An 18,245-nucleotide genomic window follows, 5' to 3' on the forward strand; every position below is an offset into this window, starting at 1 on the left:
TCATCTATCACCCCTTCCTTTCTCATTCATAAACATAAGAGTATTATTATAGTAGATTATCTCAGTAACCATGGGAGCTATGAAAAATACAAAGCCCAGTAACTCTACTGGATCATTCTACACATCTATGTAATTTTTCATGCAAATCCACCCAGCCGTTTGACTGTGAATCCCAAGACAAGAAAGAATCGCCCATGCCAAATTTATATGTATAGATTGATTACCTTGGTAAGCTTTCCTTTTCTGGTAGATACTTCATCATATCAGAATAATGAGATTGAAAAGCATATGTTCTTGAGTCAAAGTAAGACTTAGAGAGAATGTGGGAATTCCCATTTCCAATTACATCTCCAGTACTATCAGCATACTTGAAGGCACTATTTAAGCTAGAAGCTCGACAAGCTGTCAAAATGAAACAATTAATAACATAAGGAGAGGCAGATACGAGATTATGAGATAGAACTCTTGAATTTTAATGATATAAAAAGCAGTATCTGATTTGATGCACAAAAATTGAAACAAGAATATTGTTAGTGGTGCTATATCACTAAACACTCAAACATGGGAATCACTTGTACTATGTTCCTTGATTTAACACCTACAGATTCTGTATAGCCTTATTTGTACAGCAATTAGATATCTGAAGGTAAATAATAAAGCTGTTAACTTCTTTAAATATTACAAGTTAAAGATATTGTGAATGTTTTCAGCATGAATGAAGGCATGGCTGATTAAGAAGGTTGCTTTGTGACTATGGGGTTTTAAGTTCAGTCTTACTGCATGACACCTTCTTCAAGTGTCTTTTATTTCAGCTCCAGGTTGATCAATGACTTCTGAGTGTATCCATTTTCCATGTTGGCATGAGCTGGACAGTTTGACTGTGGTCTGGAGAGCCAGTGGCTGCACCAGGCTCAAGTCTGATTTGGTAATGTCTTTAAAGCTGGATGCCCTTCTTAATGCCAACTACTCTGAGAATGTAGTGGGTGCTTTTTATGCGCCACTGGCACAGGAGCCAGTCAGGCAGGCCTGGCATCACCCACGTTCAGATAGTGCTTTTTACATGCCACCAGCACGTGGGCCATCCAAACATGGCATTGGCCATGTTCGGATGGTGCATTTTACGTGCCATATATATATATATATTATATATATATATATATATAATAATATTAATTAGAGACAAATTAGGATTTATTCCCTAATATTTATTATTATTATATATATATATATATATAGAGAGAGAGAGAGAGAGAGAGAGGTGGTCCCATTCCTCCTTATGGAGGACTAAAAATCCACTCTGTTTTATGTTGGCTTTTGTTTGGAGTTACTGATTCTTAGATGGGCATCTTGCAATACAGATTGCAGAATCTGTTTTGCACATATCCATTTTTGACCTTTTTTAAAAAAAATCTCATGTCTGGATGTTCTTGCTATGACCATCCTCATTACAAAATTAATGTGCATATTTTATTATGCATATGCACCAGAGAGTTTGTTCCAAATAAGTAGGACTAAAGAGTTCCATCTACCTTATTCATATTTGGAGTTATTATTATTATTGCAATTATTATTAAGTTGGCAAGCTGGCGGAATTGTTAGCATGCTGGGCAAATTGCTTAGCGATATTTCATCTGTCTTTACATTCTGAGTTCAAATGCCACTGGAGTCAACTTTGCCTTTCATCCATTTGGGGTCAATAAAGTTAAGTACCAGTGAAATTCTGGGGTCGATGTAATCAACTAGTCCCCTCCCACAAAACCTCAGGCCTTGTGCCTAGATTAGAAAGGATTATTATTATTATTATTATTATTATTATTGAGTGAGAGAGCAATGTGTGCCATCAAAGTGACAACGAGGTAAAAAATATGAAGCCCAGCACATGTCTGATAAGAGTACACCATGTATCACAACTATATGTGCGTGACATGGTGATCTCATATCACGATAAACAGTGCATGACCTTGCAGGTGGGGCCCAGTTAGAATTTTCTTCAGTTTGAGTAGTTCATCCAACTCACAAGGTCCCTGAATATAGTTTGTTTTAAGAATGATGAACAAAACAACCATGTTTCCAGAGGTGAATTATTCAAACCCTAAAGAATTCCTCTCAACACATGGCTATGATACTCCTCCACTACTTCTGCTCATGATCAAAGATGCACATAACGTCAGACACTAAGGAACATGCTCAACTGATTAAGGTCAAACAACTGACAAGCAAATCTGTGGTATTGAGCAGAATATTTGCTGTAGCCCATCTTTTATACCAAGACAAAACAATGTACATGATAACACTTCCAGTCAGTTAAGATCGGAAGCCATGAGAGCTACTGCCTGGTACTGAGTCAGGGTATTATTATTATTATTATTATTATATTTTGTGACATCATAGCAAAATCAATCCATACTTGGATGCAAATTATAGCCATGCTGCTGATTTAAGTGTGTGTTAATTTATATTTCAGACTCAGAAATCATTACAATATTTTTATATGAACAAGGCGGTAAGCTGGCAGAAATGTTAGCATACCAGGTGAAATTCTTAGTGGTATTTCATCTGTCTTTACATTCAGAGTTCAAATTCCGCTGAGATCAACTTTACCTTTCATCCTTTTGGGTCGATAAATTAAGTACCAGTTGCATACTGGGGTTGATTTAATCAACTGGTCCCCTTCCCAAAAATTTGAGGCCTTATGCCTAGAGTAGAAAAGAATATTTTTATATGAACAAGCAGTGAGCTGGCAGAAACGTTAGCATGCCGGGTAAATGCTTAGTGGTATTTTGTCTGTCTTTACGTTCTGAGTTCAAATTCCACCAAGATTGACTTTGTTTTTCATCCTTTTGGAGTCGATAAATTAAGTACCAGTTGTGTACTGGAGTCAATTTAATCGACTGGTCCCTTTCCCAAAAATTTCGGGCCTTGTGCCTAGTGTAGAAAAGAATATTTTTTTTGTATGAACTTGGTAGTTTGGACTGAACTATTTTTGAAGTTATGTTCCTTTGCTAGGAAAATACTTAAACAAAACAACACGAATGGTTATACAGACTTTCTATATTCTATATTGGCAGGTCAATGTCCTTCAGATCCACAAGGCTTTAATGTGACATGTTAACTAGTGAACAACTGGAAATTGATAAGTCAAATTTAGCTTCTCAGTGCTTAAAGGATTGTCCTACATCCAAGAATATACACACAAACACACACAGGACACACACACATGGACAAACACAACACACACACACACAACACACAAACACACTCATACACATCTTTTATCACTTATTTTTGATTTAAGTCATTATTAGATTGTGACCATACTAACACACACAAATATAACACACAAATGCACACATCAAAACACTTACTTTATATAAAAGGTCAGTATATAAATGTGTGTGTTACCTTGTGGTGAAGAAATGTTTGGGATCCTTAAAAATAATATTGCCACTTGTTTTTCATTACCTGGAGAATTTCCATCAGGAACGTGCTTAAAAAAAAACAAAAAACAAATTTAATAACACAGAACATATATTATAAAGGACCACATCAAAGACTTGAAATTGGTACTTCTACTAAACAATTCTAAATGCATCAAGCATGCTTCTTGCACTCTCTTTCTCTCTCTCTCCTCTCTCTTTGTGTCAGGTTTTGCCTGATGACAACTAACATGGTTGAATAAGCTGTCAGCTAACAGTTAAAACAAATGATATGATATATTTGACTCTATTTTCATGACTGAGTTAACCTATCAGTCAACCGAACTAATATTCTTGAAATTCTTTTGAAATAATAACCTTAAATAAACATTAAAATGTGAGTGTGTGTGCATCTTTACATAGGCATGTATATATATATATATATATATATATATCTGTGAATTGGTTCTAACATTGGTTTCATGTTAAGAAAAATAGGAAAATATCTTGATACTTCAATTTTTCAATTTTTCAAGCCCATCACACAAAAGAATGGTATTCATCTCCATTTTAGATAAACACCCATTTTCATCATTCAACATTTGTTTATACACAAGCACACACACACATACACACTATATATATATATTATATATATATATATATATATATTTTATTCTCTCTCTATTTATTTTCTCTTATTCCTTTCTGTTGAAGAGCGTAGGCTCGAAATGTAAAAGACTTCCTCACTTCCCTGAGCTTCAACCTAATACACCTTTTTGTTGTTTATACCTGACTCCATCTTTTGTTCTGTAAATTCCAACTATATATATATATATGTATATATCATCATCATCATCATTGTTTAACGTTCGTTTTTCATGTTGGCATGGGTTGGATGGTTTGACTGGGGACTAGCAAGCCAGGAGGCTGATATATGTATATATATAAGTATCCATGCTGGTGCCACATAAAATGTACCCTATATACATATGCACATACACACATTCATGCATACATACATGCATGCATAGGCACAAACGTGCACACAATCAAACAAAAAGGAACGCAGTATGAGTTACGGACAGTTAAAACTATTGAAAAGGTTGCAAGGCGTAACAAAAATTTTAGAAAAATAAAAAGAAAATAAGTGGAAATTTTACTATTGAGTTTGTTAAATTATAAGGCACCAAAAGAGAATGACTCTCCCCAGACACAACAGTATATATATATATATTTCTTATTATTATCATTATTATTATTATTATTAATCAGCAGCAGAAGTTACAGAGTGGCTCAAGAGCCAAAAGTTTCATGGAATCTGTCCAGAGACGTGCAACCAAACGCATACCCTCCATCAGACACCTACCATATTCTGAGCGCCTTGTTTCCCTGGGCATGGATTCACTGAAGCTCCGGCGTCTGGCGACGGACTTGGTAAAAACTCACAAAGTTATCAACCACCTCACCAACAACAACACTGAACACCTTTTTGATCTTCATGTGTCTAACACACGTGGACATGCCTACAAAGTCAGAAAACAACACAGCTCCCATGACTTTCGGAAACATTTTTTCACGCTCAGAGTTGCTGAAGCATGGAATAAACTGCCTGCATCAGTTGTTGACTGCTATGACACTGCATCCTTTAAGGCCCTCATGCTTTCCGAAATCCGCCGAAACTACACCTGATTATATATACACTTTAGATGAGTTGTAGTGCACCTGAGCACTGTACACAATTATTATTATTATTATATCTATTAACATATAAAATGTATAATACATTAATTCTATAAAATATAAAAATTTTTTATCCATATTTCTAATGAATATGCTAAAAGCATGTACATTTAAAGAATTTTGATAAAATTGAACAAAATTTCTAAAGTAATGTAATATATTTCAGGATGTCAGCATGTGAATATATGTGCAAATGTATAAATAAGTGTGTGAATATTTATCTTACTAATCTCAATTTTATTCTCACTACCACTATATCCCTATCTATATTTCTTTCTTTCTGTATATCCTTCTTTCTCTCTCTCTCTCACTCTTCCCCTGAACTAGTATGAGACTATCGCAAGTGTAGGATATATTATTTTTAAGACTTAGTCTGAATAAATGCACATAGATGCTTTAAAAAATGTATATTACTATCAGTATCGCCCGGCATTGCTCGAGTTTATTTTGAACCTTTAGAATTGGAATTTTTGAAAAGTAAAAATTTTGCATTATGTAGCTTGTTATTCTCTTTAAGTGAACATTCTGGTTGAAAAACATCGAAAAATGGTGACACAGCAGTCAAAAAATCGTAAAAAATAGGGATTTTCATAGCAAAAAAGCACCTTTTTGATGTAAATAATTTTTGGTCTTAACATGATCCGATTCGAATTTTTTCTTGTACGGAATGAAGAGCAAGCCTTCTTCTAACATACTCTCAATTTTGGTCAACTTGCGCCACAGGGTCTCGGAGAAGATAGTGTTAGTTGAAGGCTACCAAACCTGCCACACACACAGACAACTTCAGCTTTATATATATAGATTATGATTTCATTTTATTCATGTTGATATTTGTGTTTATGTACATGTAAAAGAAGCAAGCTGGCAGAACCGTTAGTACTTAGCAGCATTTTGTCCATCTTTAAGTTCTGAATTTCCACTGAGGTTGACTTTGCCTCTTATCCTTTCAGGGTTGATGAAATAAGTACCAGTTGAGCACTGAGGTCAGTGTAATCAAATATCTCCAGCCTCCAAAATTTCAGGCCTTGTAGCAAAATTTGTAACAAATATTTATGTTCAAGTAATGGGTTTCCCCTGTTGTATTAATATAATTAACTATTAACAACAGAATTAAAGATAATGCCATAGATTCCAGTTTTAAATGTAATGCATTCACACCCCATGATCAATATGTTTAACTAGGAATCTCCGTTTATCTTAGATACACTAGCATTCAAACAAGTTCTTCCTGAGGATACAGTTCTGACTTTAATCTCTTTTGTTCACTCTACATACATACAGGGCTGGATTAAGACCCAAAGAGGCCCTAAGCACTTAAAAGGTTTTGGTGCTGTCTTGTATATCTAAATGGTTCAAAATGTAAACAAAAATAATTCAAAATGTAAATGATAATAAACTATATAATAAATTTTTGTATTTCAAAATGAAATGTGATCGATGCCAGTCAGGCGTATTCACACACTTATTTATAAACACATCCATGCTTACACATTTACACATATATTCACATGCAGACATTCTGAAATACTTAGAAATTTTGTTCAATTTTAACAAAATTTTTTTAATGTACATGCTTTTAGCATATTGTTTAGGAATATATATGAAAAATTATATATTCTATAGAATTAATATATTATAAATTTTATGTCATAGATACATTCCCATGCATGAAAATTTTGACTCCTGAGTCACTCTGTAACTTCTGCTGATGAATAATATATGTATATATACATACAGGGTGGCCCAAAAGTAGGTTTACAGTTATTCAACTATCTCTTTTGCATTCACATATTAATAGTTTAGATCTTAATTATAAAAAGATATAAAACTATTATTCTATGCTAATTTAGTTAATTTTGTCAAGATCCCTTTTCAGTTTGTAAGACAGAAAGTTAAATGTAATAAAATGTTTTAAAAGAAATTTGAAGTGCCTACGTGATAACCGTGAATCTACTTTTGGGCCACCATGTATATATCAAAATCGAATAGTGAAATCGAAATCGAATTGAACCAGCCAGGACCCCTGGACTGGTGGTACGTAAAAAGCACTATCCGACTCTTGGCCGATGCCAGCGCCGCCTCGACTGGCTTCTGTGACGGTGGCATGTAAAATGCACCAATCCGACCGTGGCCGTAGCCAGCCTCGCCTGGCACCTGTGCAGGTGGCACGTAAAAAGCACCCACTACACTCATGGAGTGGTTGGCATTAGGAAGGGCATCCAGCTGAAGAAACATTGCCAGATAAGACTGGAGCCTGGTGCAGCCTTCTGGCTTCCCAGATCCCCGGTTGAATCGTCCAACCCATGCTAGCATGGAGAACGGACGTTAAACGATGATGATGATGATGATGATATATATATAATCATATCGAAGGGAAATGGAAATTAATAGAAATTTTCACTTCCATTGGCCTAGCATGTAAAAATTTAGTCCAAAGAATATGTAATACTCATAAAATACAGTGTACATTTAAACACATAAGAGGAATCCACTTATGGGATTCATCACACTAGGAAGAACAGCTAGGTTCCAAAACCACAAAATTAGGGATAAAATCCCGAAAGGAACGAAATGAAAAATAAAACTTTTATCATCTAGTTTCCTAGACCAATTGGTTTTTGATTTTGTTTAGCAAATAAGGTAATTTGCTAGGTGAAATTGTCATCAACACGTACACCTCAGATTAAATATATAAACACGAGGCAATCCTGGATGGAAAGCACTCAACATACAAAAAAAAAAAAAGACTATGCCCGGAACCTTGAGGAAAACAGTAGAATTGACACAAAATGCATCCTCTCTTGGACACAAGACCACTACATCATATCACTCTTTGAAGGCTATGCATTTGCAATCCAGGAACAGGAGATTGCCACAAAGTACCTGGTGAACAAGAGAGACAGTGACATTCTTGTAATCCCAAGGTAAAACTGCATGTGTAGGCTATGTCATGTTTCTGTAAAAGACATTATGCATGGGATTAGCAGCTGTCCTAAAATGTTGTCATGGTACTACCTCCCTATGCGGCACAATGTTGTTGCTAAAACAATTTGCAATGCCATCTGCAAAAAAAGACTGTACTGAAATAAACTTAGAAAATCCCTCTGTTATGGAATATATTCATAAACACCAACTCAAAGAATACTGGTGGAATATTCCCATCAAAACTTCTGTCATTGTAAACATAACAGGCCGGATATTGTTGTTTGAAAAGGAGGAGCAAAGGTATGTACCATCATAGAAATCAGCTGCCCTGCAGATATAAATATCTCTTTGAAAATCAAAGAAAAAGAGGATATCTGTAGACAATTGCTTTGAAACCTCCAGTGTTTATATCCAGACTATGAATTCATATTCATACCAATAATAATTGGAGCACTAGGTTTTGTTAGTAAATGCTTAAAGGATAATTTGGATAAACTGGAATTTTCAGAAAGAGAAATTAACTGGCTAATTTGTACATTACCAGTGCAATTTGAGAGTGGAATAGTAAAAATATGTAAGACTTTTCTTAAGTTCCAAATGTGAATTTGTCTGTGTCAACTACATCTCAAAGATGGAGCCTTGTATCTTTGCTGGGAGCCGGTTCCCTCATAAGTGGAAGATTTATAATAATTAAAACATAGAAGAGACATACATACAAAAGTACATACATACATGCATACATACGTACATACATACATACACACATGCATACATACACACATGCATACATACACACATGCATACATACACACATGCATACATATGTACACACATACATACATACAGAAATATGCACATATGTACATGGATACGTACATACATATATGTATATAAAGTCATGCACATTATTGACAATCATTCTTCTGACAGTTTGGGATTGATCTGGTCTCTTTAGATAATGGCAGTATGTATGCACATTTTTGTTTTGTATACAATCAAACAACCTCATCATCATCATCTGTCTGTTTTCCATGCTGGCATGGGTTGGAAGGTTTGACTGGTAAACTGGAGAGCTGCACCAGGTTTCATTCTGATTTGGTACAGTTTCTTCAGCTGAATACCCTTCCTAACACCAACCACTTCAAGAGTGTAGTGGGTACTTTTTACATGTCACTAGTACAGGTGTCAGTTATGAAACACAGGCAATGGGCATGACTATGATCTCATTTGGCTTGTCAAGAGACTATTTTCTCACCAGGTTTTGGTGAAAGAGCACTGAAATATCAGTACTGTAATTCGCTATTTTAAAAACTTTTTTCAGATAAACTTGAACTGAATAAAATACCTTACTGCATTCTCTAAAATGAAATCTAAATTTATTCTGTGTGAAAGAAGATTCGCTATAAAACTATTTTTCTCACCTGATTTATTGCTACATGTGGTTCAAGGAATTGTTCAAATAAGGCACCAAATGAAAGTTTGTAAATTTCCAACTGACTCTCTTTCCCTGTGGCACTTCCTGGCAGAAAAGAACAGAAACGAAAATTTTTTATACTAAGAAGTAGAGTATCAATGATATTAATTATGTTCTTATGATAACGATCATTACAGCAATCACCTTACAACAACAATTTACAATATTTAATGGTGTCTATGGCATACTTATTTCCAAAAAAAATGTCTCAATCTCAAAAATCACCCAGGCGCCTTTAAGCTATAGTTGTCCCAAATGCTCACAACTATAGACTAATTATAATCCAGACAGTCTCTTCTATCTAATGTCACTCCATAATAAGTTACTTTATACATACAGTAATATCTTCTGTCATAGCAAATGTACTTTTGTAATGTGCTGCTAAATTGCTTTAAATATTACATTTTTTTCCTGAATATGTGCAACTGAAATTAAAATTTATCTGAGATACCTGTGTATCTCTTATGTCATCAAAGATGGTACTTGAAAATGGATAGTATTTACTCTTTTACTTGCTTCAGTCATTTGACTGCGGCCATGCTGGAGCACCACCTTTATTTCTTCATCATAATGATATTAATTGCCATATATCATTACTCTATTTAATTGGAGTTTATGTTGGATAAGACAGGTGATCTCTGCATAAGAGACAAGAGTACTTTTGTCAAAGTGCAATCTCCAGTCAGCTATGACTGAACAAACCTACAGCCAGTAAGTAGTTGGCTGGATGATAATCCACAGATATACCATGCTTCTGCTGATCTCAAGACTGTACTGCATACTTTGACACACACATACAAGAGTGCTGCTGCTGCTGCTTCTGCTTCTTCTTCTCCTCCTCCTCCATCTTCCAATCAAGACTCATGCAATAGGCCACAAAGAATGATCTCTAATTCAAGCCTATTCTAAACTGCTTAGAATGCATGTGGAAACTTGAAGATCCATCCACCACACACGAAAGGTTGGCGGTTGCACAGGCATGAAAGCTACATTGTTATCCTCATTCCATAAACGGTGGCTTTTAACAGGTGGAGAGATGAACCATCCTGGGGTACAGAGGATTCGCAATCTAGACTAGGGTCTGAAAGTTTACCACACCATAGTGGGTTACACCATGGTTCCTTTGCTTTGCAGCTTTGTAGCAGAAGTAGGAAGAAAGAGTGAGAAAAAATTGTGAAAGAGTACAGCGGGGTTCACCACCCAACCCCCGCCAGGGCCTCATGGAGCTTAGGTGTTTTTGCTCAATAAACACTCACAATGCCCAGTTTCGAAATCGAAACCGCATTCTTACAACCGTGAGTCTGCTGCCCAAACCACTGGGCCATTGCGCCTCCATGGCTGTTGTCAGCACTGACCAAGCAGGTCTAGGATGGAAGACAGTCCAGTCAAAATTATTTTGTCTTTTCCTTGCTTAAGATGACAGGGTGTGATATGAGGGAGATTTTGATAATATTTCTAGTTAACCAAGTGATCACAGCAGGGGCAGCCAAGTTGAATTTGATAGCTAGTATTTCTCTGCATTAAGCAAAGGTGGTGTAAATCACAGAATAGTTTTTAGGACAAACAAGGCTAATTCTTATTGGCATTTCTTCCAGTGCTTTATATTCTTAGTTCAAATTCCAGCAAGATCAGCTTTGCCTTTCATCCTTTCAAGGCCAATAAAATAAGTGAGGGGCTGATGAAATTAACTTGCCCATTCCCCTGGAAACTATTGGTCTTGTGTCAAAATTAGTAAGGAATAATTTTTTATTTATGTGTATTTCTTTTTATAGTCTGAGTGGAAAAGGCAGATTTTATGATAGAGTTGTAGTAGCGTTCTGGGATGTTATAAATACAACAAGGTACTTAAGAGTAATTGTACATAGACTGGCAGGGATTGTGAGCGATGAAGTTTACAGGGATTGACTTTTCATTTTTAGCATTTTTCATTCATGGCATAGATCATCAGTGTGCAGCCTGTGATGACGTACAATGAAATGTTTTACACACTTTGTAATTTATTAAGGTTTTGTTTTGAAGAGAATGAAGGCTTTGATAGGATCTGCATCATCTATAATGGATGGAATGTATTTCTTGTACATTAACATCAACTGTTTCTTTACGTTGGCCAAACATGGTACCTATGAGTACTCTATGTATATTTGTGCATTGTCATTTGGTATTGAACCACTGCCCTCAATGCTTCATTTCTCTACATTGAGTAGTTCTTATCCTTGCTTGGTGACCTCACTGGTGCCAGTGCCACTAAAGAAAAACAAAGTGCCAAGTACACTCTGTAAAGTGGCTGGCATTAAGAAGGGCATCTAACAGTAGAAACCATGCCAAAGCAGACACTGGAGCTTGACACAGTCTTCTGGTTCACCAGGTCCTGCCAAACAGTCCAACCTATACCAGCATGGAAAACAGATGTTAAATGATGATGATGATGATATGTATATATGTGAACATAGTAGTAGTATTGTATACATGACTTCTAGTATATTTGCCCTTTCTATGTGCGGTAGTATGTATGTGTATATGTTGTGTGGTGTAATTGTTGATTTTATTTGATGTTCTCTAGAGCTGCTGGTAAGAAGGGAGGAAATAGTTTAGGTAGGTCTTACATGAAGTATATTGTTTTGGAGTCAGGTTTCTAGATGACCAATGCATGTTTGAGAAAGTGGTGCAGCTGTATGTGTCCTGATCTTACTACCCATTTAGACACAAAATAATTTAATAGAACCTTAAGTGACAAAACACTACATAGTCCACAGGCCTATGGAGCAGAGAAAAACAACTCATTCAGTTGCCCCAAACGGGGCCTCATGGATCTCTCTTCTCATTCATTTATTTATCTACATGACCTTTCCACCTTCCACTAGGTATACACAGCCTCTTAAGCAAACACCATCAAAGTCTCATCTTTCAATTTTATAAAATGCTATATTAATCTCTCTTATTATTATGAAGATTTTAATTTATGAACAATAAAACTTAGTGGTATAGAACATCTAACAGATTTTATGCTACATTTACATGATATTTTTTTTTCACTTTTAACATGTTAAAAACCACATGTAGCACAAGTGGTTCATTGAAAACTTCACAAAACTGCCATATGCACCACTTGTGGTACATTTTCATAATTTGAGAAAATACTTTATTCTCTATCTTTGATATGGTTTCAAGGATATTTAAATAACATGAATGCTAAATATTAAAGTTTAATTATGAAATATTGCAAAAACACAAAAAAAAAATTACATTTCCTTGTAATCAAACAGTGTGACCACGAAATACATGGTGCCACCAGTGAGTTCCAGTAACAGGCCATGGTGGTTATTGTGCTAATCTTTATTTTATTACCTCTGCCTTCGCTAAGGTAGAGGTATTGTTTCCAGTCATGTTTGTTTGTTTGTCCATGGACAAGATATCTCAAGAACCACTGGATGGATTTGGATGAAACTTTCAAGGATATTTGGCCTCATGACTTAGATTTTGTGATCGATTCGGTGCTGGACAAGGATTCTGGATTATTTTTCTGTTTTTTTTGCTAAATTTTTGAGAGTGGTTGGGTTCATTTACAGTATTCTCGTTTGTGAGAGCAGTCAAGTTTATTTCAGATATTCTCATTTTAAAAATCCTCTCTTTCTAATTGTTGAGACGACGTTGGTATGGCTGATATGTTATCTTTACTACCAATTTACCAAACTTTTATTAGGATTCAATTCAATTCAATTCAATTTTTATTGGCTCAAAAAGCAAAAGCAAGGTCATGTAGGGGGACAAGGAGTTATGTACATGGAGGGTGGTCATACAAAGAGATCAGGCATTTTCTGGTCAAGAGAGACTTTGAACCGAGCGGTCGTTGGCATCTTCACTATCTCGTCTGGTAGCTTATTCCATGGATCTGCAACCCGGACAGAGAAAGCCCCTCTCCTTCGATTGAGATAAAATCGTCGTAGATAGAGCTTTTCGTAGTGACCCCGCAACCCACGCTCTGGAGCAGGAGTGAAGAACAGCTCTTTTGAGAGGTTACACTTTCCGCTTATGATGTTGTGAGCGAGAATGAGATCACCACAGCGTCGTCGTTTTTCAAGAGAATAAAGGTCGAGCGTCTTCAGCCTTTCTTCATAAGACAAATGCTTGAGACCAAGAACCATGCAGGTAGCCAGCTTCTGGACTCTTTCGAGATGATGTATGTCTTTGAGGAGATAAGGAGAAGAGGCTTGAATCACATACTCTCCAATATGGGTCTCACCAGCGTGACATAGAGCGGTAGGAATATGGCTGCTGTGAGCATTCCGAATGACCATCGAATCAAAAATAGAACTCCGCGTGCTTTGTTCGCAGCATGGACGCATTGGGCCAAAGGCGAAAAGGATGAATCCACCAAGATACCCAGGTCCTTTACTTGGTCGGTCTTCTCCAGCAGCAGACGACCCAGCTCGAAATCAGGTTGAGTTGCAGGAGAGGAGCCAACAGGCAGATGACAGCACTTTGACACATTCAGACACAGGTCCCATTCATTTGACCATCTCCAAACTTGGTGGAGGCATCAACGAAGATCATCTATATCACTGCGAGGAGTGACCAGTTTGACATCGTCAGCAAATAGAAGGGTGTGTTGCGTGAGGTCATCGGGCAAATCATTGATGAAGACTAAAAACAATAACAGCCCAAGCACTGAACCTTGAGACACACCATAGCTCGCACTGGAGACATCGGACAGTGAACCATTAACTTGGACTTGGAAGGAGTGATCTGAGAGGAAGGCACCAACCCATCATACGATATCTGGATGGAAACGATATGCTTGAAGCTTGACAAGTAATAGGTGGTGGTTAACCGAGTCAAAAGCTTTGGCAAAGTCCAATAAAATGATGTCAACAGCATCACCATCATCCAGGATACGTGTCACCAATTCTTCCATTACCAGTAAGTTGGTCAAGCATGATCTCTTTGGCATGAAGCCATGTTGGGAATCAGAGATAGAGGCTGTGTTTTGGAGGTGGGGCAACATACTTTTCTTGAGGATGGTTTCGAACATCTTGCTGATTATTGAAGGGAAACCGGTTGGTAGTTAAGCAGGTCTTCACGGTTCCCTTTCTTGAAAATCAGGCAGATTATCACTGTTCTCCAGTTCGCATATTGAATAGAAGTGTTAAAGGTCTGCAGATGACTGGAGCCAATGATTTGATAACCTGTGGGTGTATGCTGTTAGGGCCATGACTCTTGTTGACATCGAGGCCTTGAATAACACGTTCGACTTTGTCATGAGTGATGACCAATCTAGGCATTGGAGGTACCGATCTATCAAATGGAGGGGGTTCTCAACCATCATCTTGTTTGAAAATTGTCGAAAAAGCCTCGGCAAATAACTGACTCTGCTAAAAGGGTCCTCAATTTATACGCCTGTTGAGTCTATCAACGTTGCAATTTGGTTGTTCAAGCAGGAATTCCGTTGGACATGGGCAAAGAAGGTTTTTGGATTGCAACTGGCATTTGCCACGATTCTGCATTCATATCTGAAGCGTTCTTCCTTTTCAATTTTCACGGCTCGGTCTCGTTGAGTTTTGTATACCTCAAAAGCTGCAGTCAAATCTTGATTTTTGAATTCAGCCCAAGCAATATCTCTAAGTCGAAGTTCTCGTTTAACCTTCTTCATCACCCAGGGCTTGTGTTTCTTCTTCTTGGGAAGCCCAATGGGAACTGCTTGGTCAGTCAACCAGATTACATATGTTTTGATTCATAGCATTGACTCCAAGTAGGAGAAATATGTTTGGCAATCTCATGAGACACCCCTGCAGTGATGTTTGCTTCACTCTGATATATGTTGTTTTAAGTACATGTTGATAAAGAGAATTTCTCTCAGGCAGAAACCACAGCATCATGTCTTTCAACAATGTATATGCCTTTAATATACTATACAAATAGCAATTTAAATTTCTTTTGGTTAGACACTAGACTACTTTGCTTCAAAGATGTCTAAAATATTAGTTTCAAATTTTGACACAAGACTAGCAATTTCATTTGAGGGGTGAAGTCGATTACATTGACCCCAGTACTCTGAAAGGATGAAAGGCAAAGTCACCCTTTGCAGAATTTGAACTCAGAATGTAAAGATGGACAAAATGTCAGTAAGCATGTTGCCTAGTGTACCAATGATACTGGTAGGTCATTGACCTAAGGATGTCTAAAATATTACTTGTAGTTGATAGAATGAAATCAAAAATCATTCTTAGTAGTGACCTGAACTCATGTTGAAGGAAGACCAACTTAGATACTTCAAAAATATTATAATGACAGTAATAATCTTCTCTTTCCTTTCCTTTTTTATTTTTAAAGCTCATTGAGATGAAATGTAAAGCATTATCAGACAGATATTTGAATAAACAGTGAATTCAGAGGAGACTAAGTACAATAACACATTCTTCTGTTGTATGGTTTCTACTAAGGAAAATTTCTTTAATAACCAATCTATATGTGTGAAAGGAAACCGAACAAAGCTCAGATAACAAAAGGAGAATTAACAGAGAGAAACAAGAATGAAAATATGAAAAGAGCTTCATATATTACCATCCATAACAGCACCAAAGTAATCTGCTTGTGGTGAGGCAGCACAATGAGTAACAAATGACTGGGGTTTCACTTCACTCTGCTGATAAATGCAATAGAAATGGAAGTCAAGAAGATATCTCGAATAATAACACAGTTTCTATATATTTTCATGTATGTGCATGAGTGTATGAGTGTGTATGTGTATATATATATATATGTATGTATGTATGTATATATGTATGTATGTATGTATGTATATATGTATGTATGTATGTATGTATATATATATATGTATGTATGTATGTATGTATATATGTATGTATGTATATATATGTATGTATGTATATATATATATATATGTATATATATATGTATGTACATATATATGTATGTATGTATAAGCCAGTGCCGCCTCGACTGGCTTCCGTGCAGGTGGCACGTAAAATGCACCAATCCGACCGTGGCCGATGCCAGCCTCGCCTGGCACCAGTGCAGATGGCACGTAAAAAGCACCCACTACACTCACGGAGTGGTTGGTGTTAGGAAGGGCATCCAGCTGTAGAAACATTGCCAGATAAGACCGGAGCCTGGTGCAGCCTTCTGGCTTCCCAGATCCCCGGTCAAACTGTCCAACCCATGCTAGCATGGAGAATGGACGTTAAACGATGATGATGATGATGATGATATATATGTATGTATATATAAATGAATGTATGTGTATATATATATATATATATATATATATATATATATACATATATGTGTGTGTATATAAATAAAACAAATGAAAGACAATATGGAATATACGAGAATATATTATTAATCACAACTATTGTTTCGACGCATCTAGCATCGACTCCTCTTGTGAGACACATAAAAAAACTAGTTCAGGAGTATCTGGTGGTGCAGACATATTTCATCGGATGATAAATAAATAAAAAAACTCGTTAAAATGGCTGTTTCATAATATTCACAGACATATTTATAAGTATACATACATGTGGATATGTGCGTGAGCATATAGATAGAGAAATATATATATAGAGAGAAAGTGAGAGGGAGAGAGGAATTTCATAGAACAAACAGGAGAAATAGAATTCAATACCTGACTATGTATACTATTTCAATATTTCTAATCAGTGGTAAGTGACATGTAGCAAACTTTGTAAAATACACATACACATGCTTATATACATGCATGCATATATACATATATATATATATACACACACACACACACACATCTATCTATCTATCCACTCAGTCGAAGTCGACTCTCGGTTACTTGTTGGATCAGTGTCCTCCAGTCAGTTCTTTCCTGGGTCGCTTCTTTCAGATTGGCTGTGTCCATTCTGGTATCACTCTTGATGGTGTCAAGCCAGCGGGTCCTTGGTCGGCCTCTTCCTCTCTTGCCACTGACCATTCCAAGCATGATGTCCTTCTCCAGGGATTTTCTCCGCATATGACCGAAATATGCCAATCTATGCTTGGTGAGCTTAGCTTCTAGTGACATTTTTGGCCTGATCTGCTTAAGAACTTCTCCATTAATGTCCAGCACATGCCAACATGGAAAACAGACATTAAATGATGATGATGATGACATATATATATGTCATTCATTTGTATAAATATGTGTTATACACACACATATCTTTGCATGGCTCAGTGGTTAGAGTGTCAGGCTCACAATCATGGAGTAGTGAGTTCAATACGTGGAACTGGCTGTGTTCTTGAACATACGTAGGCTTGAATGGAATGAAGCTAGTATGATCCACTGAATGTGTAATGTCAGTGTGCATACACGACAGAGTGTAAGCGCCCTGAGAGAAAAGTAGGGCATAAGAAGCATCAAATGTGGTGTGCAAGAGAGACGACTATGTCTCTGCAGATTTCTCATCAGGAAAATCAAGGAACTTATGTCGACATCAAAATGCACAAAAAACTTTTAGCTGACCGCTCTCAAGGAGCCCATGGCGATAATGAGTATCTCTTTATAAGGAGTGACATCAGAGTGGCTGAATGTAGAAGACTCTAGAAGGTTCTAAAGGTTCAAGGGTTCAAACGAAGTAGGAGGAGGGAGGCATAAGAATAGTAAGGTGAGAGAGTGCAGGTCAAAAGAATGGTGGGTTTAAATGATTTCTTTTATG

The 18,245-nt window shown here is 36.6% G+C and overlaps 1 protein-coding gene across 2 annotated transcripts in view; it reads right to left on the reverse strand.

Moving 5' to 3' along the window:
* Nucleotides 1-18,245, reverse strand: part of LOC115209878 (WD repeat-containing protein 93-like) — a 154,985-nt gene that overhangs the window by 118,119 nt on the left and 18,621 nt on the right. The window contains exons 4-7 of one of the 2 annotated variants that reach the window (XM_036501464.1): nucleotides 16,117-16,198; nucleotides 9,506-9,603; nucleotides 3,403-3,484; nucleotides 225-402 (exon numbers count right to left, since the gene is read on the reverse strand). In XM_036501464.1, the coding sequence (XP_036357357.1) occupies nucleotides 225-402; nucleotides 3,403-3,484; nucleotides 9,506-9,603; nucleotides 16,117-16,198 (440 nt within the window). Of the gene's footprint in view, nucleotides 1-224; nucleotides 403-3,402; nucleotides 3,488-9,505; nucleotides 9,604-16,116; nucleotides 16,199-18,245 lie in introns of both variants that reach the window. The other variant, XM_029778455.2, reaches the window with a different exon arrangement.

This window comes from Octopus sinensis, linkage group LG3 (genome assembly GCF_006345805.1).
Source record: "Octopus sinensis linkage group LG3, ASM634580v1, whole genome shotgun sequence".
Taxonomy (NCBI): domain Eukaryota; kingdom Metazoa; phylum Mollusca; class Cephalopoda; order Octopoda; family Octopodidae; genus Octopus; species Octopus sinensis.